Source organism: Rhamphochromis longiceps, linkage group LG23, assembly GCF_057381845.1.
Source record: "Rhamphochromis longiceps isolate RC_006_pf linkage group LG23, R_longiceps_female_GT1.1, whole genome shotgun sequence".
NCBI classification, from domain to species: Eukaryota; Metazoa; Chordata; class Actinopteri; order Cichliformes; family Cichlidae; genus Rhamphochromis; species Rhamphochromis longiceps.
The window spans coordinates 24,676,723-24,699,919 of NC_140578.1; the positions used below are offsets into that span (position 1 = coordinate 24,676,723).

The 23,197-nt window shown below is 41.7% G+C and overlaps 1 protein-coding gene and 1 non-coding gene across 4 annotated transcripts in view; both read right to left on the reverse strand.

Moving 5' to 3' along the window:
* The window catches only part of LOC146642018 (inactive dipeptidyl peptidase 10-like), a 141,165-nt gene that overhangs the window by 69,955 nt on the left and 48,013 nt on the right, over window positions 1–23,197 (reverse strand). Inside the window, exon 1 of one of the 3 annotated variants that reach the window (XM_085398332.1) lies at window positions 9,014–9,174. The exons of the other annotated variants lie outside the window; for them this stretch is intronic. Within the exon in view, the coding sequence (XP_085254458.1) occupies window positions 9,014–9,061 (48 nt within the window). The 5' untranslated portion in view covers window positions 9,062–9,174. Of the gene's footprint in view, window positions 1–9,013; window positions 9,175–23,197 lie in introns of those variants that run through there. 3 annotated transcript variants of the gene reach the window in all.
* On the reverse strand, window positions 4,591–4,663 carry trnar-ccu (transfer RNA arginine (anticodon CCU)). Its single transcript has one exon. It is a non-coding gene; the product is annotated as a tRNA-Arg (tRNA).

The following is a 23,197-nucleotide window of genomic DNA, read 5'->3' on the forward strand; positions in this document are numbered from 1 at the left end:
GTGCTAGTGGTTGTGAGTGGTGGTTCAGTCCATGTTATTATTGTGTGTTTGAGGGTACAGTTGTCCATTGTGGGTGTGTGTATGTTCAGTCCATGTGTTAACGTGGGTCAGATGTCAGGAGGCAGAGTTCAGGAGTCTGACAGCTGTGGGGAAGAAGCTGTTCCAGTACCTGGTGGCCTTAGTCCGGAGGCTCCTGTAGCGCCTCCCAGAGGGCAGGAGGATGAAGAGTCCATGTGATGGGTGACTGGGGTCTTTGATGATTTTCCCAGCCCTTTTCAGACACCGCTTCCTGTAGATGTCTTTCATGGCAAGAAGTGGTGCTCTGGCGATGCGCTGGGCAGTTTTCACGACCCTCTGCAACGGTCCAAGGCAGAGCAGTTCCCATACCAGACTGTTATACAGTTGGTCAGGATGCTCTCGATGGTGCAACAATAGAAGTTCACCAGGATGTCTGAGGACAGATGGTTCTTCCTCAGAGTCCTCAAGAAGAAGAGGTGCTGGTGAGCCTTCTTGACCAGCTTGGAGCAGTTGGTCGTCCAGGTGAGATCCTCGGAGATGTGGACTCCCAGGAACTTGAAGCTGCTCACACGCTCCACAGCCGTCCCCTTAATGTGGATGGGTGGATGTGGGTCAGCATTCCTCCTGTAGTCCACGATGAGCTCCTTGGTCTTCTCGGTGTTAAGCAGCAGGTTGTTTCTGTCGCACCACTCAGCCAGACGATCCACCTCCTCCCTGTAGGCGGCCTCATCGTTGTCACTGATGAGGCCAATCACCGTGGTGTCATCTGCAAACTTAATGATGGTGTGCCGCAGACACAAACATGATTAGTCCACATGGTGCAACAGCAACCAAATATTGACTGTGTTGTGTGAATAATAATGGCTGTATGATTCCCCTCTTGAGCCCAGATTTCTGGGTTCCTGTAAAAGGGTCTCACTGCAGTCTATAATGCATGTAGTATTTGGAAAGTTCTTCTTGAAGGCTTCAGGCATAGTTGCTTGAATAGTTTCTTTTGGCAGCCATGGAATTAATGGTCGGAGAACTTCCTCCAGCTTGTCTAACCAGTGTGAGATGATCTTGCTGGCCATGCTTTGTGATATATGAAACTGGCGGCTTAGGTCACCTATTACACGGTTACTCTTTAATTTCATAAGTGTCATGAGTGTCATTGTTTTCATATCCTTCCAGTGTCGACACAAGTGTTAAATGTTTCTAAGGCTATCCCAGTGTACAGCAAAGCGTCTGCATCATTTTGAAGAATGAAATATGCAACTTCATCACACTGAGTCATCTTATCCTGCACATCTTTTCTGCGAGACCTGTTGCAGTATTGATGGTCTTGTTGCGAAGGATCCTCCCACTGTGTGTGGACTGAGTGCAGATGTGGCTCAGGGGGTTGTGTGGAGATGCTGGCCTGGTCTAATTCCACTGAACGTAACACTGTGGAGTCTGAATAAGACAAAAATATGATCAGATGTACAGTCAAACTGTTAGCATAAGAGAAACTGTAAAGTGTCACTTAGCTTATTATATTTTTGAGTGAAATTTCTCATTCTACATTTTTTCACACAAATGCAAAATCATAAATGTCAACATAAAATGTTCCTAAGTCCCCTAAAAATTTGTCACAATTGTATTCAATTACTGTGATTAGATTTTATTTTACATTCTAAAAAAAGTCACAACTGTTGGTATTTTTGCAAAGGTTGCCTTTAACGTTTTTACTTGAGTTTTCTCGACTTGAAAAAACATGTTCTTTATAAACACAAACCTAAGACTTTTACAGCCCTTGGAGCTCATCTTTTGGCATTATTATTATTATTATTATTATTATTATTATAAACTTTCGTTAAAATTGAAACTTTGCTGCTAATAACCAGCTAGTGCTGATACTAACGCCATTCACCATAGGCTATTATTTAGTAAAGGTAAAGAATTGCGTGTTTAAAATGTGAAACGGTGGCAAACCACATTTACACTTTCACTTACCGGGTACAGATTCTGTGTTTTTGTTCATATTACTGGAAGCTGTCACACTCAAAGTGGTCCGAGTGAGCTTTCTTCTTTTCTTCGGTGGGGGTCGGTCATAGCCCAGATAAAGCTCCGGGTCGGGGTGTAGCTCTGTGGGCTTTTTATCGATAAAATGAAAGGAGCAAACATAAACTCTCTTTGGAGGGTATTTGAGTCTTAAAGCTGCCAGCCACGCTAGTTTCCAATCCTCCTTCCGCGGCATAGAGTGCAGTGCGTAGGGCGGTGGGCACGGACAGGCCTTTCTAAGTTGTTGATGCTCAAGGCAAAATGTTTCTAATGCGTTTTTCAGTTTTCTTGAATTATTGTGGCAGCCGACGACAGCACACGTTGAACCCGAGCTCATCTTCGAACAGGTAAAGCCACTTATTACCGCACAAAGTAACTGATTTTGTTGTTAGCAACGACTGAACGCTGGGTCTCGCTTTGAGTAACCGGAAGTATAAAACCGGACAACGGAAGTAGTGGTCTGTCATGGCAGCCTACGTACGCTCTTACAGAAACCTGTGGATAGGGACCTCCAGTCTTAAAGTCATTCCTTTCAATGGCTCTGGGGACCTCAGAAGGAAAGCAGTGTTGTGGAAACGACACACCCCTCAAAGCTTTCTTCTTCATGAATGAGAGATGCATGTTTTGAAATAACACAGAGCAGGCGCGTGTAGTACAAATACAGCGGGTGGAACAAAGTGAAGTACAAGCAGAGCTCAACAGCCAGCTTAGCGCAAATTTTGGGCCATTTGCACTAGCTAGCAGTCAGCACAGCACATGTCGCCTCCTATGTGAAGGACTTGTTTAGACTGTAGTCAGACTTACCATGTGCTCAGCACATATGACGCCCAAAGTCTAATTTGTTTTGATTAGTGTAATCATTGTATGCTGTGCCTGGTAACAGCTGAGGAACCCTGTCCTGCTTTAAGAGGTGGGACCAGTTTCAGTTCAAACTGGCACATCATGCATGTAGTATGATTGCTATCAGTGCCCGAGCACTGCAATCCTGCTTAAAAGTAGCTGCTTTTGTAACGTATTAGTGCCACAAAAAGCATAAAGTCATGGACCTTGCCCATATGGAAAAGATATATATAAATCTTATAAAGTTTGTATCTGTCTTGTGTGAAACTTGTATGAAAAGCATACAAGAGCGAAAACAGATATAAGATCCCTTGAAAAATTATATAAAGGCAACTTGGATGTTTTGGATACTTACTAAAACAATATATGAAAGTAATGAGAAAGTGGCCACTTAAATGAGTAAATCATATAAGCCTTATATGATTCACTATATGAAGTAGGCCACATCTTATGCAAGTCTTTTATACGTTTTTACTATTTCTTTTCCATATGGGTGTTCTGTTGAAAGGCTTCAAAAGAGCATGTGTACGAGGAAGGAACCAAGCGTGAGAGAGAGGCCAAGATGCTGAGGCAAACAGATGTGTACTCAAGCCCGATCGTTGAGCACATTGTGAGTGCAGGATATTGTGGGAGAGCTGGACATCAAAGATCATCAATTCAGAATCTGATCAAAAGTTAAATATACAGGATTTTACCCAAATGTTACCCTGTTTACATGGTTATTCATTCAGCGGGTTCACCATTGCAATCTTTAGATATTTGTTGGGTTAACTCTCATTATTGCAGATTATTAAAAACAGAAATGCAGAAAAATATGGCTCTTACCTCAAGAATCGCTGAAGATGCCAACTGGAGTGAAACGCATACTGTTAAATCGACAACCTGATTCAGAATTCTTACCTCTTGCACATTTCATATCCTACAGGTTTTTCAGGTTGCTACAGAAAGGCAAAATTGGTGTTGTAGTGCAACCTCGCTCTCTCTGGGCTATTTCATTATAGCGGTAACAGTTTTGTGCTGTGTGCTGCATGTCAAAACCTCAGTTGACTCTCCCAACTGAGTCCAACACTGGCTTTAGTTTCTAATTTACAGTCTTGACCATTTGGAAGTTGTACACCAAGTATACTTTACTAGTTTGTCAAATCCTATTCTCGTCTGGCGACTTACTGAATTCTAAATTCTCACAAGTGCCTCTGATCAATAGAGCCCAGGGCTGTTCATTTTGGCCTCACAGCTGTGGACGTGTTACTGACTAAATTTGGGAGGTTTTTGTTTTCCAGGTGGAAATTTCAGAAAATAGCCGAGGGCTTAAGGGATTAAGGCAAAGGCCTTAACAATCGACAAAAAACACCTTTATAACCCTGCCTCTGCCAGCTTGAGCCCACACATCAACAGAACCATTACAACCTCAGACTTTGCCACCTAACAGCTCACGCACACACAGAAAGAAAACATGGATACCTGTGTAGATTTACAACATATTAAAATCCTGCATGTTTTTTCTATTCAAAACACAAGCTGTCAAATAACAAAAGCAAGAAACTATTTGATTATTATGGCTGAAACTAATTATGGTTATGTAAGTCCAGAAAACTTGAAGAATAATGCCAAGTAAGCTGAGATGTGTAGTTCTTATGTTACAATACCTCTAAAACAAGACCAGTATCATGGTTGTACTGCATATTGCTTCCACTGCACCACTGTGCTGAAAATCACCCCAGATGGGACTCAAACCCACAATCCCTGGCTTAGGAGGCCAGTGCCTTATCCATTAGGCCACTGAGGCTGCACAGAGGGACCCCAAACATGCTGCATAATGTTCAGTGTACAGCTGATCCACTGTGACCTTCAGCAGAATGGAGAACATGTCTATTCGGCTCCTGAGCTTTGCTCTGAGCTCCACTTTGTTTGGATGTTGTTTCTGTTGTTTGTGGAGACTCATGAAACCACACAAGGACCAAAGAGTAACTAAGATCTGGATCACTGGCTCTAGTTACATTAAGTCTTTAAAGAGTATTGCTGAATTTCTGTTATGAAGACTTAAGACAGCTCTGAAGGTAAAAGGGGTCCCAACCCTTTACTAGCAAGGTGTACCTAATAAAATGTTTGGTGAGTGTAGATTCAGTCTGAAAGGTAACAAACGTAACCAATGCATTTTCACAGTATACACCCAGTTTTTTCATTTTACACAATTCTTGTATAAATCTAAAAAAAATACAGCCACAAACCTTTCTAAATATGACCACCCACACATACACATGAGAGCACAACTACACAACTAACTGTGCGATGCTATCGTGTCAATATGGATCAAAAACTCAGAGGAATGTTTTGAGCACCTTGTTGAATCTATTGTTCTGAAGGCAAATAGGGGGTCCAACCCAGTACTAGCAAGTTATACCTAATAAAGTGGCTGGTAAGGTTATATACAAAGTCTTAAATCTATTGTCAGTCAAGCACACAACTGTTTAAGACTGGAAAAAAAGCTGTGATATTAATCGAGTGATGTAGAAAGGGTTTGATTTTGTGCAGTGTGAAGCTAAACCGACCTAATACTTGTAAAAACAGTTTGTGCCTCAACGAGAAAGCACTAGCGGCGATTTCATTCTGGTAGGATACAGATTCACCAGTTTAAGTAAACTAAGTAAACCTTCTTTTTTTTTAGATCTTTTTGAGATCTTCTGTGATGAACAACACTTTCATCTTCTGTTCATATCGCTGCACGCTGCTGCGGGATGCCGACTTTAGTGTTATTGAAGGATTATTATGACAAACCCACTTTGAATAAATCTGTGTGATGCTTAGTATAAAAGGCACAAACGTGTCCAGAACAATCTATATCACATCCACTGCTGTGAGAGGTGAAACTGTTCAATTACCGAAGCAGGAAAACCTCAGACACGCTCAGCAGTGGGTAGAGCTTCCTTTGCACACCACTGGGCCATCGACTCCTCTCTGAGTTTGGTTCAACATCTCGGAGCTAATTCACCGTACGCTCACAGTGTGAGTGTGCTTCAGCAGACACAGTTCACTGCAACAGTCTGCTGATCAAACTCCCTTCAGTGGGAAGTAAGGCAGGCGAGCAAATCAAAGCATGCGTGTCGGTGTTTGTGTGCTGAGGATACACTGAAGAGAGTTAAAGGGACAGATGCAAAGACACACATCGACAAACCGAACCTGCTGAAAGCCAAGGCTATAATTTCCAGCCTCTCAGATCGACCTCGGACATAATAAGGCAAGGACACGTTTTATGCCACGAAATAAAAACCCAAGACATTATTACCAGGAGTATTATCCAGTCACTTTAAGCAAACAGACACCAAAAACAGACAAAAAAAATGCAAAGACAAAGGCCAAGACTGAAAAAACAATAAGGAGGGATTATTTCCGAGTAAATTAAGTATCTGTAAAAACTTAAATGTTTTTGTACAGTTACTTTTTCCTGTTGTGTGCTAGTTTTTTGTAGAGCAGGCGCTTAGTGATTTAATCAGTAAACCAAATCAATCCAAGTCGTGTCAACTGATTTGACATTTGAGTCTTTCTTCAAGCTAAAAATGCCCAAAATGTTCTCAAATTGATCATTTTCGGCTCATCCTTCTCTTGCATGGTAGTAAATGTTTTGAGACTTATCGTTTCCTGGTGTTTTAAAGGCAAAAGAATCTGTTCTTATGCAGAAAACTCTAAGCTGCATTCTTTTTGCATGTTTATTTCTCTTGCAAAACAGACTTCAAACTCACAGGGAATAAATAAAAATCAACTTTTAGACCCAAAATAAAATCAAGATTATTGTTTGGTGGGGAAAAGAATGCAGAGCGTCCATGAAACACATCCAGAAACAAATACAAAATTACTTAGATGAGATAAAAGAGCAACAACAAATTACTCCAAAGATAGTAAACAACAGATAACAGATAAGACAAAGATAACATCTCTGCGAGCCAATGACACAAAAATAAGGTGTAACACAGAAATACAAAATGAGAAACAGTTTTACCACAAATATGTGCAAAACTACCATAAGTAGGTCAGAAATTAGTAAAATGGGGCATAAACAAGTGCAAATACAAAATTTGGTACACGAATGTAAACAACGATGACCACAGATATGCAAAATTACCACAAAGAGGCTCGGGATATCAGATTCAGATGTTTTAGGAGAGACGAGATGCTATAGGTGGCTTTTACTTTGAAAAGACTTCAGTTCTACAGCATTATGGCCCACCCTACACCGCGCCTGATTGGGCCGCGTTTAGGCCGATGACTCATGAGAAATGATAACTGGTTGGTTTAGACAGGAGGAGTGAATCAGAGGCACAGCAGGACAGGAGCCATCGAGTAAGTAACTTCCTCCCTTGTGCTGTTTTCATTTTAAATGAAGCCATAATTCTCTACTTTTGTTATTTCATCTTGCATGTTTCTACAGACATAGTCACTCTTGCAAAAGAGCAAAGCGTAACGGCAAAAACATTATCTGTACCACACTAATTTCTAAACCCTGGTTACATCCATGTGCAAAACAGACCGACTGAAGGAGGCACAAAGCTCCTCAAAGATCCAAAACAACCGAAAAACTAGCAACAAATGTGCACAATTTGATTCCAAGTGACACACAAAACACTGAAAATGAGCAAAAGAAAGACAAAAAACCCCACGAACTTACTAAAACAGGAGCTACAATGACAATCAAACTCAAAGAGACGACAAATTAGACACAAGGCTTCATAAATGCCAAGCTACCACAAACACGTGACAGTAATGAGAATAAAGATGAACAAAAAGCAAACTAAAATGACCCGATGAAGACACTAAATGAGACAAACAACATTTAAACTAGAAAACACCACGATCTACCACAATGATGAAAAACAAGCAAATGGAGACAGGATTTAGACACAACTAGCACACAGAGAGTCAAAATGTGACACATTTACTAAGTAAATTAAGAAATAATAAGTTGAGCAGGAAGAAATACAAAAATGCAAAAACGAGACACAAAGGATTTAAAATAAACAGTAAGAGCACAGGCAGAAACTCCCACAAAAAGATGAGAAACAAAAATCAAAAGAGATGACAATGAAGAGATAAAGAACAAGACACACAACATTTAAACTCAAAAACCTGCCAGATCTACCACAACAAGACTGAAAATAATGAAAAAAAAAATAGATGCAAAAACTGAGACACAAAACCACCAAAATGAGACAAAAGGGAATCAAACACAAGAAGTAAGAAAGAAGATGAACAGGAAGACTAAAAAGGCTCAAAGCAACAACAACAAAAAAGACACAAAATCACCAAAACATGAAAAAGATGACAATGAAGAGACACAAAACGAAACATAAACACTGAAAATGAACATGGGAATATTTTATTCTGCTGTACATGTTTGTATACCACTTATATACTTATTAATAGTCAATATATACTGTATATGTAGCAACGAGTTATCCATTCCTAATCTATTCCAACATCTTTGCACCACTCAACCATATTGTCTGTGTCATGTGATGAATACACAACAATTATGCGCAGACTGAGCAGATTAACACACGAAAGAATCTAAAAAACTAACAAACAAACAACCAAAAACGAAACAATTTGATCAGAAAGACGCAAAAACAAACCCGAGGAAACTTAAAGAACTGCGAAGCCAAAGCATCTACAAAACAGGACTCAAAGTCACCAGCGTCGCCACAAACGGAGCTCCCGGCCTGTTTTTCCCACAAACGCGCCCTGAATTATTTACATGATCATGGACAACCTGTTGGAGTTACACCGCGAACATTGCATCCCTGTCAGCCGGCTCTGATGGCTCGCTGTGCCGCTGCAGCCGTGCCTGAGCTCCGCGGATTCAGGCTGAAGTTGGAAAAGTGTGAAATTACTGAGAGGAAGGAGGAAAAGGAAAGCTCCTTGAAGGAAAAGATAAACTTCTACAGATTTGATTCTTACAAGTAAAATATAAACAATTTCGTTAAAATTTGATTTAAAATAAAGCGCGGGGTCCCTGTCCACTGTAGCTATCGCGCAGACCACACGCGCCTGAACGTTATCTAATTAGAGCTAGAAATAAAAATTAAAAAATTAAAAATAAAGATGTCTGTCTGTGTCGCTGTGTGGTTTTAGCGAGTCATCCCACCTCATCCTGCTGAGACTCTTTGGGCTTCTTCTTGCTGGCGGCCGTCATCGTCTCGGAGTCTCGGTCTGTCTCTGCCCGGTAATAACATCACAAACCTGCCGCGCGACGATTTTAGCTGCGCGAGCCACAAAGCTGCTAACAATCAACGCGAGGTTCCGGCAACAGCTTCAAAATAAAAGTCCTTCCACAGGAAACACCTTTTTCGTCAATAACTGTCGCTATTTTTTGTGTTTAATTCATTTTTTATTTTTCTTCTTAATTTTGCTTGTTTAATTCATTTTTGCTTTACATGCTAAAAGCTTTATGTGAACATTTCTAATAATTATTAAACTAATTAATAACAGTCATTAAACAATAGCAATTACTGAAACTATTAATTAATGTATACTGGCCAACACCAGTTGGCCCCTCTGGCCAACTGGAGTTGGCCAGAGGGGCCGATGGCGCGATTTGGCAGCCTCGCTTCTGTCAGTCTGCCCCAGGGCAGCTGTGGCTACAACCGTAGCTTGTCTCCACCAGTGTGTGGATGTGAGAGTGAATGAATAATGGCATTGTAAACCGCTTTGGGTGCCTTGAAAAGCGCTATATAAATCCAATCCATTATTATTATTATTATTAATATAAATAGTTTAAAAACACCACAAATATTAAAATGATTTTTTTTAAAACTGAAACTGTCACTGAAACTAATAAAAACTCAACAGAGCCTAACACAAATAAACTTAAGATGAATAAATAATAAGGCAACTAAAACAAACAAATCTGTGCTCTAAAATGACAGAAACTAAAGTGAACTGAAGATAAATAATAAGAATTACTTATATAGCATAAAGACTTTTGTAAATGAAGAGTGTACTGCTACTCATATGCTGGACTAAGCCAAAATTTATATTACTCTGACTCTGAGTTGTTTCATTTTGTTTTGTGTTTTTTGGGACATATACCAGTGTGGAAATAAGAGTATGTGGAGAGATACTGAGTGAAGAGAATAAATCCAAAACACAGTTTGAAGAGTTTTCAGATTCAGTGCACGGTGATAAAGTTTTTTTTCCAAAAACATTTATAAAATATTAAAATAATAATGCAAACATCAAGTGTCAGTTTAAGCAGAGCTGTCCATGGTGCTGAAATCCACAATAGCTGAAAACTTTAGCTTAAAATAGGCAGCAGCAAGCTTTAACTGTAATCCTTTTTCCTGTCACTGCTCATTAGAAACAAAGATAATTTTATTATTTATAATATTCATTTTCATTTTCTTTTTCTTTTAGGCCTTCAGTCAGGACACCACATTTACAAGAAAGCTCAAGTTTATTTTTATTTTTTTTACTGTAAACACAAAAAGATGATGTTTGCTTTTACCAGCTCATGGTTATTCATATTCAGCTACATTAACTACTTTATTTGAATTCATGGTTTTGTTAATGACAAAAAGAAAAAGGTAATCAGATTATGCAAACAGGTGCAAGCCGACAACACACACCTACAGGATTATCATAAAAGGGAAGTCACACTGTAGCCTGTAGTAACAGGTAAATGTGAATGACAACCAATCACATCACACATGAAGACATCCTGTAAAGTCTAGCTTGCTACATAAGCTCTCAGCACAAAATTTAAATCTCAAGGTTGAGGAAGGAAATTACTTGTTTTTTTTATGCATGCGATTCATCAGGGTAGCAGAATACTTTACACTGTGGGCAAAGGGAACATCTGTGTGGCTGTACTTTACTGCAAGCTCTTGTCATGATATGATACAGAAACAGACCTTAACTCCAAAATCTCATACTCAACACAGGAACCAAGGACTAGAAACAAAGATAAGGATATAATATTAAAATTAAAAGAACTAACAGCCTGGGACTTGATCATAAATCATGAACCAACAGAACTCAGAACTCTTCAAGAAAACTGCCAAGCTTACCTCCACCCCACTAGCCAACAACTGTGGGGTGGAGTGAACTGAGTGAACAGTTGGGCACAGAGCCCCGTGTATTCATGAGAGTCCATCCCCATGAAGTCCAGAAAGTGTTAGTTAATGTGTATCTAGAAGTTTTGTGTAATAATCATCCTCCTTCACTAACACACATAATAGGGGTGACAACTTCCTTGGAACAGAGAATGCCTTTCCCCCCAAATAAACCTGTATATTATGTTGAATATTGACCTGAAGTCACGTTGTAAGTCAAGTTAAACACAGCCCATCAGTTTCGCTAAGAAATGATCCCCTCTAAGCTCTCCACAGGAGTTTATCTCTCACTCAGTCTGGCTGCACATTTACACCTGATAACTGCAGCCGTACTTATAGTAATATTCCCATGGAGGCTTACAGTGTAGCACTTTGTGGTATTTTTACCTGCGATGATGTCATGCCACTATTCCTACAGTATCACTTCAGGGACTAAGAGGCCTTCTGCAATATCTAGTGTTTCAGCATCCCTCAGAAATACATTACGGGATTATAGCTCAGCGTGTCATCGGAGAACAAATCGGACCAACGCTTCATCTGAAATCCCCTCAGACGAGAGCAAGACGAGACAATCGAGGAGATTGGTAGCCAGCTGGCCCTTCACCACTGCCAAATGTCTGAATGCAAACAGATAGCTGTCAGAGAGAAAGCCCTGAAGACACAACCCACACTCACTCACGCAATCGGTGGCCCCCCATCCCATCTACAGAGTAATGAGTACAGCTGGAGGGGGAAATGGGGAAAAAAATGAAGATGGAGGAGCCGACGATGAGAGGCAAACCAGCCTGAAGGTGTCTCTCTGCCCTAGTGTGTGTGTGTGTGTGTGTGTGTGTGTGTGTGTGTGTGTGTGTGTGTGTGTGTGTGTGTGTGTGTGTGTACACGTCTAAGGACAGGAAGAAGACACAGATCAGTTTCCAACTTCCATATGTGGGGGTTAAAAAGGCTTAGATCAGGAGGCCTGGCCAGTAAGTCTTCCATGCATTCAATAAGTGCTTCCAAGGCTCCTCTAACCATGTTTTTATTAAACAGCTTCTATAAAGACAAAATATTATGGAGCTAACATGGAACCATGAATACCATCATACACTAACCAAAGCAGTTTTGCAGAAAACTCGCCTTTAATCTGTTATAGGCACCTTTAACTCTGTGACAGTGTTACAGCTCAAAAACCCGCTGACCACAAAAATGCAGCTTCAGTAGTCAGAGAGTCTAGGGTTCTGGGTGTCATCATACATCCAAATCAGACTGGATTTATGAAAACATGCTCTTCCTCAGATGACATTCAAAAGCTACTCCTTTTGATATAGTTGAGCCAGTCTAAAGATAGCAGCTTTCTCCTCCAGAGAAGGCTTTTGACAAAGTTGAATGGAGCTTTTCTTTTCAACCTTGTTGCGGTTCGGGTTTGGTCCACACTTTCTAAACTGGGTTAAAGTGCTATACAAAGAACCAAAGGTGGCGGTAATATCAAATGGTATGGTTTCATCCTTCTTTAGTTTGTCACGTGGAGCTCGTCAGCACTGTTCTTTAAGCCCCCTTTTGTTCTTAATTTTTATAGAAACATTGGCAGTGAGTATCAGATCAAACAAGGAGATTAAAGGCGTCATAGGTGGGCAGCAGGAACACAAACTCCTCCTCTATGCTGATGATATTCTTGCTATTATAACAGATCCATTCTTATCAGTGCCGCATTTAATGGACACCACAAAGGCGTTCTCTGAGCTGTCAGGTTATACTATTAACTGGGGAAAGTCTGAAGTAATGCCACTATCCCCACTATGCTATCCATACATGGTAGAAAAATTCAATTTTAAATCGGTACCTAGAGGGATGAAGTATCTCAGGATTAGACTAAACCAAGATATGGAGGACCTACCCAAACTTAATTTTGACCCAGTCCTTCTAAAAATAAAAACAAATATAGAAAAATGGGGCAAATTAAAAATCTCATTGTGGGGCAAAATAAATATTGTAAAAATGATTATAGCTCCCCAATTTAACTATGTAGTAATGATGTTACCAATTGCGATACCGCCCGGTCTCTTTAAACAGTGTGAAAACTTAATTAAGCAGTTTCTGTGGGATGGGAAAAGGGCAAGAATCAAGCTAAGTAAATTATATGCTCCTAGAGAGAAGGGTGGATTAAGTTTACCTGATCCAAGATTATATTCAGTCTCGTTCGAGATGGCAAAATTGGTTAATTACTGGGGAAAAAATCCAGCCGGAAAGGAATGGCTAAGTATAGAGTCTGAGATTTATACTCCTTTTGATCCAAAAGGTATGCTGTCTCAAAGCTGCACTTCAACGAACCCAATTTTGTTTCATTCTAGCCAGGTTTGGCTCAATATACATAGAATTCTTAAGATATCACCTCATGTGCAGTTTTACTGATCTCTTTGGAACAATCCAGCTATTCGTATAGGGGAAAAAAATGTTTTGGAAACTGTGGCAGTCTCATGGCATAAATGTTATTAGTGACTTATTTAAAGATGGGGAATTTATGTCCTATAGAGACCTTGTTCAAACATACAAATTGGAAGGGAAGGAAAATTTCTGGAGAAATTTGCAAATTAGACACTGTGTGACATCGAAGTTCAGAAGGGGACATGAGAATCTTGTTCTAAATTTTATAAATATGCCTCAGGAGCACCACACAACATCATGTTTTTATAGGTTGGTAAATGATAACACAAGTGGGGAATGTTCGAACATTACATTTTTGTGGCAGAAAGATTTAAATGCACCAATTTCAAACAAAAAATGGATGGGCATTTTGGCAGAAAATGGGATTTATGTTAAGGAGGCGAGGAGCAAATGCATACAATATAAAATTCTGCATAGATATTATTATACTCCAACAAGATTACACTGTATGAAGCTTATGCCTGACTATCTCTGTTGGAAATGTAAAATTGAGGCGGGAACTCAGGGAGAGGAGAGACACCAGCTACTCCAGGAAGAGGTCCGAGCAGGTGTGGAGGAGGAGCGAGTAAGTAGAGCTGTAGGCCTTAAGCGGCAGGGAGCATGGACAAGGTGGGAGAGCACCTTGCAGCGCAAGGTCACCTGGGCAAACATCATGCAGGCAGACTTCCACCGGATCCGATTCCTAGTGCAGGCAGTATACGACACTCTGCCAAGCCCAGCAAACCTCCATCTGTGGGGAAAGAGCGAGACACCTGCCTGTCCACGGTGCTTTGGAAGAGGGACCCTAGAACACCTCCTTAGCAGCTGCCCAAGGGCCCTGGCCGATGGTCGGTATCGTTGGTGGCACGACCAGGTGCTCAGAGTAGTTGCTGAAAAGATTGCCTCAGCAATCAGCACCAGCAAGCATCATCATGCTCCGAGGAAGGCAATCTCTTTTATTAAGGCTGGAGAGAAACCCCAGGTGCGCCCACATTTGACAACTGGCCTCCTCAACACAGCCTCTGATTGGCAGCTACAGGCTGACCTGGGTAAACAACTAAAGTTCCCTCAGAACATTGCAAAAACATCACTCCGGCCAGACATAATAATAATTTCTGAGGCCTCAAAACAGCTGATCATGCTGGAACTCACAGTGCCCTGGGAAGAGCGGATTGAGGAGGCCAATGAAAGGAAACGAGGAAAGTACCAGGAACTAGTGCAGGAGTGCAGGGGAAGGGGCTGGAAGACTTTCTATGAGCCCATAGAAGTGGGTTGTAGGGGCTTTGCAGGACGATCACTCTGCAAAGTCCTAGGCCGGCTGGGCGTGGCTGGGGCAGCCAAGAAGAGGGCCATCCAGGCTGTGAGTGAAGCGGCAGAGAAAGCCACAAGGTGGCTGTGGATCAAGAGGGCTGATCCGTGGGTAGCTACTGGTACGCAAGTCGGGGCCTGATCACCCCCGGCTGGGTCGCCTGGGCGAGGGTGTATGATGTTGTGAGACCCAAAACACCTGATGACCTTAGGATACATCACTAAAGATGCGTACCAGTGCATCCAGGAGATGTGTCTTTATAGTCATACTCCAACAAGATTACACTGTATGAAGCTTATGGCTGACTATCTCTGTTGGAAATGTAAAATTGAGGCGGGGACTTTCCTACATTGTTTTTGGGAATGTTCCCTTATAGCTCCTTTTTGGAAGAAAGTCGTCACACTTTTAAAAGGTTGGTCTGGATTAGAAGTGCCCTTAACTCCTGAATTGTGCTTGTTAGGAGACCGTTCTCATATTCCAAGAATTCATAATAATATTTTTACGGTTGTTATGGTTGGACTGGTAACTGCATCGAGAATTATCCTTAGGCACTGGAAGACTACAGTACATCCTGAACTGAAAGACTGGATCAGAGCAATGTATATACTTATACAGGTTTAAGTATATGCTGCAAAATCAATAAAAACTTAAATCCCAAAGAGTCTAGAAATGTTGCTTTTGATGTGCAGTCCAGTGGTTCTAAAAGTCAGATCATATCAAGGATTAAGGGAGCTTTGATTGTCATTCACAGAAAACATGGGAGAACAAGATCCACTTACTTAGCTCTCAGTGCTAATAACGATTAAAATAAGTAATGACCTAATTAAAATAACAATAAATGTAATATAAAATAAATAAATAACATAATCACTATTTTTTGGTCTGGTGGAACTACTGTGGTGGCCCACAAGTGCCAAAATGAAGTAAATAAACACATCATCAAATAATTAATTACACACAATTAATTCATTTTGGCACTTGTGGCCCTCCATACTTGCTCTCCAGCTTGAGAAGAGTGTAGGAAACAATCCCACGTGCAGGGTGTGTTTCACCCCCCTCCCCTGAAATCAGTAAACTCTGACGATTTCTGTCTTTTTCTTCTAACACTAAGCTGTTGCTCTCAAATTGGTTGCCTTCAGTTTACCAACTTTATAGGAATTTCCGGTTTGAAAAATTCTGAAATGAGGAAAAAAAAAATCAGTGAAATGGTGCAGTGCAGATTGGCCTGCAAACAAATAGAGAACAGGGTGCAACAACTGCAACCAGCACTACTCAAGGTGCAACTTTTACTTTGAAGGTGAGTGTGCTCCATTTCAGGTTTGTCGCACTTTTCAGTTTCACTGCAGCTCGGTTAATAGTTGGCCAGTGTTGCGCAGACAAGTCAGTGTTTCCCGTGCAAACTACACTGTCCACATCCATGTCTGGAGTGGAGTAAGGCAGACTTTCTAATCTAAAGCTGCTCGTCTGGCTGCGCACAGTAGTTGGTCGTAGTGCTTTTCCCAACTACATTTGAAACTTTCACATAATGTTGTAACTGTGTGTAACAGAAACCTCTGTGACCCACAAGCTCAGGTTTCAGATGCTTTTCTATGAGCTCATGTCAGTTTGCTATAGATAAATAGTTCATTACTCTAGTCCAATCATCTTCTTTCCTGTCTTCTTTGAGCCAATCAGCCTCCACTCTGCGCAGTTTAGCTCTCAGCGCTCTTCCATCATTCCCCCTTTCAGACTCTCATTTGTGCAACCCACGTCCTCCCCATCTCCACCTCACAGACACCTCAGTCAGAGCTCCATCCAAGCCTCAGTCTTCATCTTCAACAGCACTAGTGCCTAGTCTCTCTCTCATATGTATGTGTGTGTGTGTGTGTGTGTGTGTGTGTGTGTGTGTATATATATATATATGTATATATATATATATAGCAGCTGGATAGCGTAGTGGTTAAACTACACGCCTTTGGAACAGAGGATCGCAAGTTCGATTCCTGCCTGGGGCGTCTGTATCCAGTAAGGGTCCTAAGGCTAGACCCCCTATGCTAAGCAAGCCTACCGCAGACATGAGCGAGACAGATAAATATGAAGGCATGCCGGCTCGGACGTCGCCCGGATCAACAAGGTCCGCGTCAGGTGTTGAGGAACCAGGGCACCCTGACGAAAAGTGGGCTACTGGAACAAGAAGGCATCGGTGGGCAAGGGACGAAAACAGGGCGTTGTTGGAATGCTACTACGCAAGTAACCCCGGCGGAAGGGGCTACATGAATAGGATGAGGGACCTATGGATTCTTCGATACCCAACATCCACAATGACGGCGAAACAACTAGTAGCTCAGTGTTCCAACATTCGAAAGAAGGGACTGCTCTGAGGGAAGGTAGTCAGAACTGAGGGGATTGAACTACCAGAAGGCAACATTGCAGACATAGAGGACAGTTACAAGTACCTGGGGATCCCGCAGGCAAATGGGAACCATGAAGAGGCCGCTAGAAAGGCTGCAACCACCAAGTACCTGCAGAGGGTCAGGCAAGTCCTGAGGAGTCAGCTGAATGGTAAGAACAAGATCCGGGCCATCAACACATACGCCCTGCCCGTGATCAGGTACCCTGCTGGGGTAATAGGCTGGCCAAAGGAGGAGATAGAAGCCACTGACATAAAGACAAAAAGCTCCTGACCATGCATGGAGGGTTTCACCCCAAGTCCAGCACCCTGAGGCTGTACGCTAAGCGGAAGGAAGGGGGCCGGGGACTGGTGAGTGTCAGCACCACAGTCCAGGATGAGACAAGGAACATCCAAGAATACATTGGGAAGATGGCCCCGAGTGCTCAGTGAATACCTCAGGCAGCAGAAACCCAAGAAAGAGGAGGGAGACGAGGAACCATCATGGAAGGACAGGCCCCTGCACGGTATGTACCACCGGCAGATAGAGGAGGTGGCTGATATCCAGAAATCCTACCAGTGGCTGGACAAAGCTGGACTGAAAGACAGCACAGAGGCACTAATCATGGCAGCACAAGAACAAGCTCTGAGTACAAGATCCATAGAGGCTGGGGTCTATCACACCAGGCAAGACCCCAGGTGCAGGCTGTGTAAAGATGCCCCAGAGACAATCCAGCACATAACAGCAGGGTGCAAGATGCTAGCAGGCAAGGCATACATGGAACGCCATAACCAAGTGGCCGGCATAGTGTACAGGAACATCTGTGCCGAGTATAACCTAGAAGTCCCGAGGTCAAAATGGGAGATGCCCCCAAGGGTGGTGGAGAATGACCGAGCTAAGATCCTGTGGGACTTCCAGATACAGACGGACAAAATGGTGGTGGCTAACCAACCGGACATAGTGGTGGTAGACAAACAGAAGAAGGCGGCCGTAGTGATCGATGTAGCGGTTCCGAATGACAGCAATATCAGGAAGAAGGAACACGAGAAGCTGGAGAAATACCAAGGGCTCAGAGAAGAGCTCGAGAGGATGTGGAGGGTGAAGGTAACGGTGGTCCCCGTGGTAATCGGAGCACTAGGTGCGGTGACTCCCAAGCTAGGCGAGTGGCTCCAGCAGATCCCGGGAATAACATCGGAGATCTCTGTCCAGAAGAGCGCAGTCCTGGGAACAGCTAAGATACTGCGCAGGACCCTCAAGCTCCCAGGCCTCTGGTAGAGGACCCGAGCTTGAAAGGATAAACCGCCCGCAGGGGCGTGCTGGGTGTTTTTTTTTTTTTTTATATACACAGTATGTATATGTGTATATATATATATATATATATATATATATATATATATATATATACACAGTATGTATATATATATATATATATATATATATATATATATATATATATATATATATATATATATGTATGTGTGTGTGTGTGAGAGAGGAGCTAAGAAGATCTGTTTCAGAGAGAAAGACAAACACTGAACTGGGAAATTAAGCAAAGCTGCTTTAGTTGATTCCTAGGGTAAAATAAGAGCTGAGGGGAAAATGAGCAGGAAAAAGCTTAGCCACCGTTAACTGAAATAAGAGCAGAGCTTAAAATAGGTCTGCACATGTAGTATAAAGGCCCAGAAGCTTTAATATGAAGCCAAATGGCCGGATGACAAAGCAGTTTTACCCTCCCGGTATGCAGCTTGATGATTGATTTGCTCGTCATGAAATATTTCGGCTGGATCTCCGCTCTGATTCACCAGCTTGCTCCTCTTTATTTGGAAGTGTGCGACAACATCAAATGTGTCAGCTGATGGACGCAGATTCATACACATCGGGGTCAATTTGTAGTCAGCTTTTGATAACCTCTATGGCAACACAGGTTCTCACAAACAGCATTACAAAGTTGAATTTTTTTTTTTGTCCTGTTAAATCTTTAACTCTTATTTTGAAAGTATTTCAGGTTTAATTAGTGTACAGCTTTTGTACCAGATGTCTTTATTAGAGATGGCACGATACCACTTTTTTATGTCCGATACCGAGATCATAAATTTGGCTATCTGCCGATACCGATATGAATCCGATATAGTGTGTTTTTAATCAATTAAACTGTTTTTTAAATATCTTGCTGCTTTTTGTATAAGTTCATACTCAAGTTAAAAAACAAAACAAAATACTAAAGCTATTCTGTTATACCAATATGCAAAAAATACACTGCACCCAAAATATTTCATAGTTCAGCAAAAGTGAGGAATCTAATAAACTTAAACCTACTCCATCCTCCCTATTCTGGTATTTTAAAGAGTAAGCAACCTAACTAATAGGGCTCTAAAACTCCCAGCAAAAAATAAATAAAAATAGGGAACCACCCCCGCCCTCCACCCCATGATGCTTATTCGACGTAATCAACTTTAATTTGATGCAGTGTGAAAAAAAATGCACCGAAATAAATTATTTTTCAAGAATATTTAAATAGATTCAACATCTTTCTTCAACAGAACTGCCGACTGCACAGATGGTACCTTCCCAAAGGAAAAAGTTGTATAGCTTACTAGGATATATTAGACTTAATAGTTACTATATACAGTAATGGACTTCTATACATTTTACATCATATTAAAACTTTGGGTGTAAGATTCAGATAATTATTTATTAAAAGCTAGACATTTTAAATGAGAATAAGAAAGAAAAGTATGTCTTTGTGCCCCCTTTTCCCTGTTAATGCCCTATTGGCCCCCTGGCTAAACTTTGCTAGATCCGCCCCTGCACAGTTACCAGCCGACAGCTACATAGAAAAAGATCCTGGTGTAGAAAGTAATATTAAATAAATTCTAACAACAGCTTATCAAGCTTAAACGTGCTGCTGTTGTTCAGCTGCTGGTTTCCTCTTTCTGGCTCGAAGTGGGCGATAGACAAGCAAGAGAGACGGACTGCAACAGAAAAGCCGATCAGCTGATCATTGATCAGTTTCATGACTGAAGTAGCAGCAGGAGAGAGAGGGAGAGAGAGGCAGTCGCTCCATATATCAGTTGTTAAGCTTAACGCGGAAATGCTTTACAAACATTCAGAGATGAACTTACACACTTGCTTTACTTCTCTCTTAACTTCCTCGGAGATGAAATGCCGGATTGGTAGCAAGGCTACAAATACACGCAGCGGCTCTATCACGTGAGCACACTGCTCCGACGTGCTACGGTTATGAGCCGAGTTACGCCATGTCGCAAGTTTTGTGAGGTGCTTTTTTGATATTTAATGGATCGGATTACATTTTTATTTCCCTCCGATATCCGATCCAGTAATTTACGTCAGTATCGGACCGATATGTAATATCGTAACGGTCCATCTCTAGTCTTTATAACAGGATTCGCCCCTAAAGCCAAGCAGATGTGAGAGATTGTAGCAGGAGCTAAACCTTCATTTGTTAATTTGCATTTTCATAAAAGCTGCCATGGATATGGTAAGCATGCTCGTTGTTTTCAGTACATAACTCCATCTTTTCTCCGTCCTCATCCTTTCAGCTGCTTTCCACAGCCTAATGCATCTTTGAATAGAGATGTTCTTCAGAGTTCAGCTTCAAGGGCTACGGTAAAGTGAGTAACAATGATCAGACGTGCAGTAACACGTGTGTGTGTGTGTGTGTGTGTGTGTGTGTGTGTGTGTGTGTGTGTGTGTGTGTGTGTGTGTGTGTGTGCGTGCGTGCGTGCGTGCGTGCGTGCGTGTGTGTGTGTGTGTGAATGAGCTTGATGTAATGAGCAGCGCTCGGATGAAAATGCAAAGAAAAAAGGCATGAGGTCACGAGCAGGGAGGAGGAGGGCAGCGGGCTGAAAAGGAGGAAGAAAAAAGAGAGAGCGAGGATGAAGAAGATGGAAGCTGTGGAGCACAGAAGACATGGTGGGTGGTGGGAGATGAAAGAAAAACGGCAGGGATGATCCTCAAAGCCTCGACTGGACTCTCTTGCCTCCTCTATTAAATATTTAAGAGGCGGGATCAGAGACCACATGGAAATGATCTCGCTCTATCCCTCCCTCTCTGACCTCTGCTGGCGTTTCGGAAGTTCACTGATGTCCCTGAGGCAGAAATCCTCTCTACAGTGCACAGGAAGCTGGTTGGTGCTTCGGTGCCTCTATATGATGCATGCGTGCATCATGTGGATGTGTGTGCTTCTTCACAGTGCTCCTGTGTGCTGTGCACTGTAAACTGTTTTAACTGTCTTCAACGGCGTGAATTTATTATCATGTCTGTCCTTGATTTTTGAGTGAGCCTCGCGGCCTCTTCTCTCTCACCTTTCTTCACCTTCTAACACCAATTTTACTTTGACTGGGCGTTAACTCATAATCCAAACCTTTAAAGTGCTGGGATTAACACCAAAAAGCCTGTTAACTTTGCGTTAATGGGTCACGAACCAAAGCAGTTCGGATTCCCTTCAAGGTTTCGCTCCAGCCATCTAATCAGGGACTGGTTAACTCCTGGGACACCAGGTGTAATTAACCTGCTGCCAGGATGGAAACCTGCAGGGCTCTGAGTTTAATGTTTGGTGTTTTGATAAGGAAGTGGGGTGTTTAAAGCCAGGTTCCTGATAAGAGCAGGTTTAAAGTTTTGAAAGACTAAGGAGAAGTGCTTCTCTGGCTCTCTGTGGCATACACATGATGGTGGTTACTAAAAGACAGAAAATATCACTCTTGCCTCAAGTTATTATTCATTCAGAAAACTCTAAAACTATTTAATTATAATGTAGTCTTGTCCTTCCCAAGCAGCAGCCTCCAGGGCTGAAAGATAAAACTAATGCAGAAGTACCAAAAACTGTAGTCTGAAGAGACTGTTGTCTCCTGTTAGCCACTGTCAACCGGTGTTAGCTGTTGTTAGCTGCTGTTGGCCTCTGTTAGCTGCTGTTAGTTAGCATTAGTAAGCTATTATTTAACTCGATCTGTTATTAATGTGCTCTGACACTTAGTGAATGACCTCTACTGTGAGAGTGATTTCTGAGCAATCTCTGAGCAGAAATACAACTAAACCCCTGAAACACTGCGAACCCAGCAGCTGACTCTAAAAATTAAGTTTGCTGGGTCTAACAAGCACCCTCGCATGTCAGGATATCCCTTCTGCCTGTGACGCTCCATGTTAATATTGTTTCAGTTCTTCCCTTTGTCATTTAAATACTCGACCATGTTATGTAGGAATATATGGGTCTTGTGTTCTAAACATAAGAGTCAAGACAAAGCTAAATTTTGCACTGCGCTCACAGCTGTGAGCCATCCACCTTTATCAGTTATGCACTGATAACTGCAATGCCAAAGTACTGCTAACAATCCAAGATGGCAAAACCTTTTTGACCAATACAAAGTCAACTGGGCTTCTCAGTCACTGGGTTTTAAGGAGACAGGAGCTAAAACTGAGCAGAACATACTGTATCTTTTTTCCACATGAAAGCAACCAAACCTATTCTAGTATGTCCCACAAATCAAATGACAAGCCTGCAAATAAGCATAACATGGACATTTTTGTATCAAATCAAAGTTCAAGCCTTATAATTTTAATTACAATTTTTTATGCTCACACTCATTTATGTCAGGAAAAAAAACAGTCGTAGTCCTCCCCAGGGAACCTATAAATGATTTTAATTTACTGGTTGGGATTCTTGGTTTTGACAGAGATCTTAAAAACTGAGGTTTAATGCTTTGAAACTTGAACATGCCCAGGCACAAAGGCAGTACACTGTGAGTGGGAGTGGAGTGCTGCTGGCAGATGAATGCCATGTACCTGAAAAACATATTAGTCATGCCCATGATGATGCACATGGATATTTTAATCTACACACAGGGATTTCATAAGAACGCCACACCTCTTTGCTGCATAAATGAGAGAGTAAAATTTATAGAATAAATAACCTCAAATTTGTCGGTTTACTCAGCAGCTATGAAAAGCTTACGTGACTAAGAGTTATGTAAACGGGCCCTCAGAAATGTATTTGCATAATTTTACATTAATCTTAGTGACAGTTTGCCCTTAAGCGCAATGCAGCATTTAATTTAACACAGAACTGTTTGAAATGAAGTGTATTTAAATAAGTGTGTAACATTACCACTGTGATTGCTCAAAAT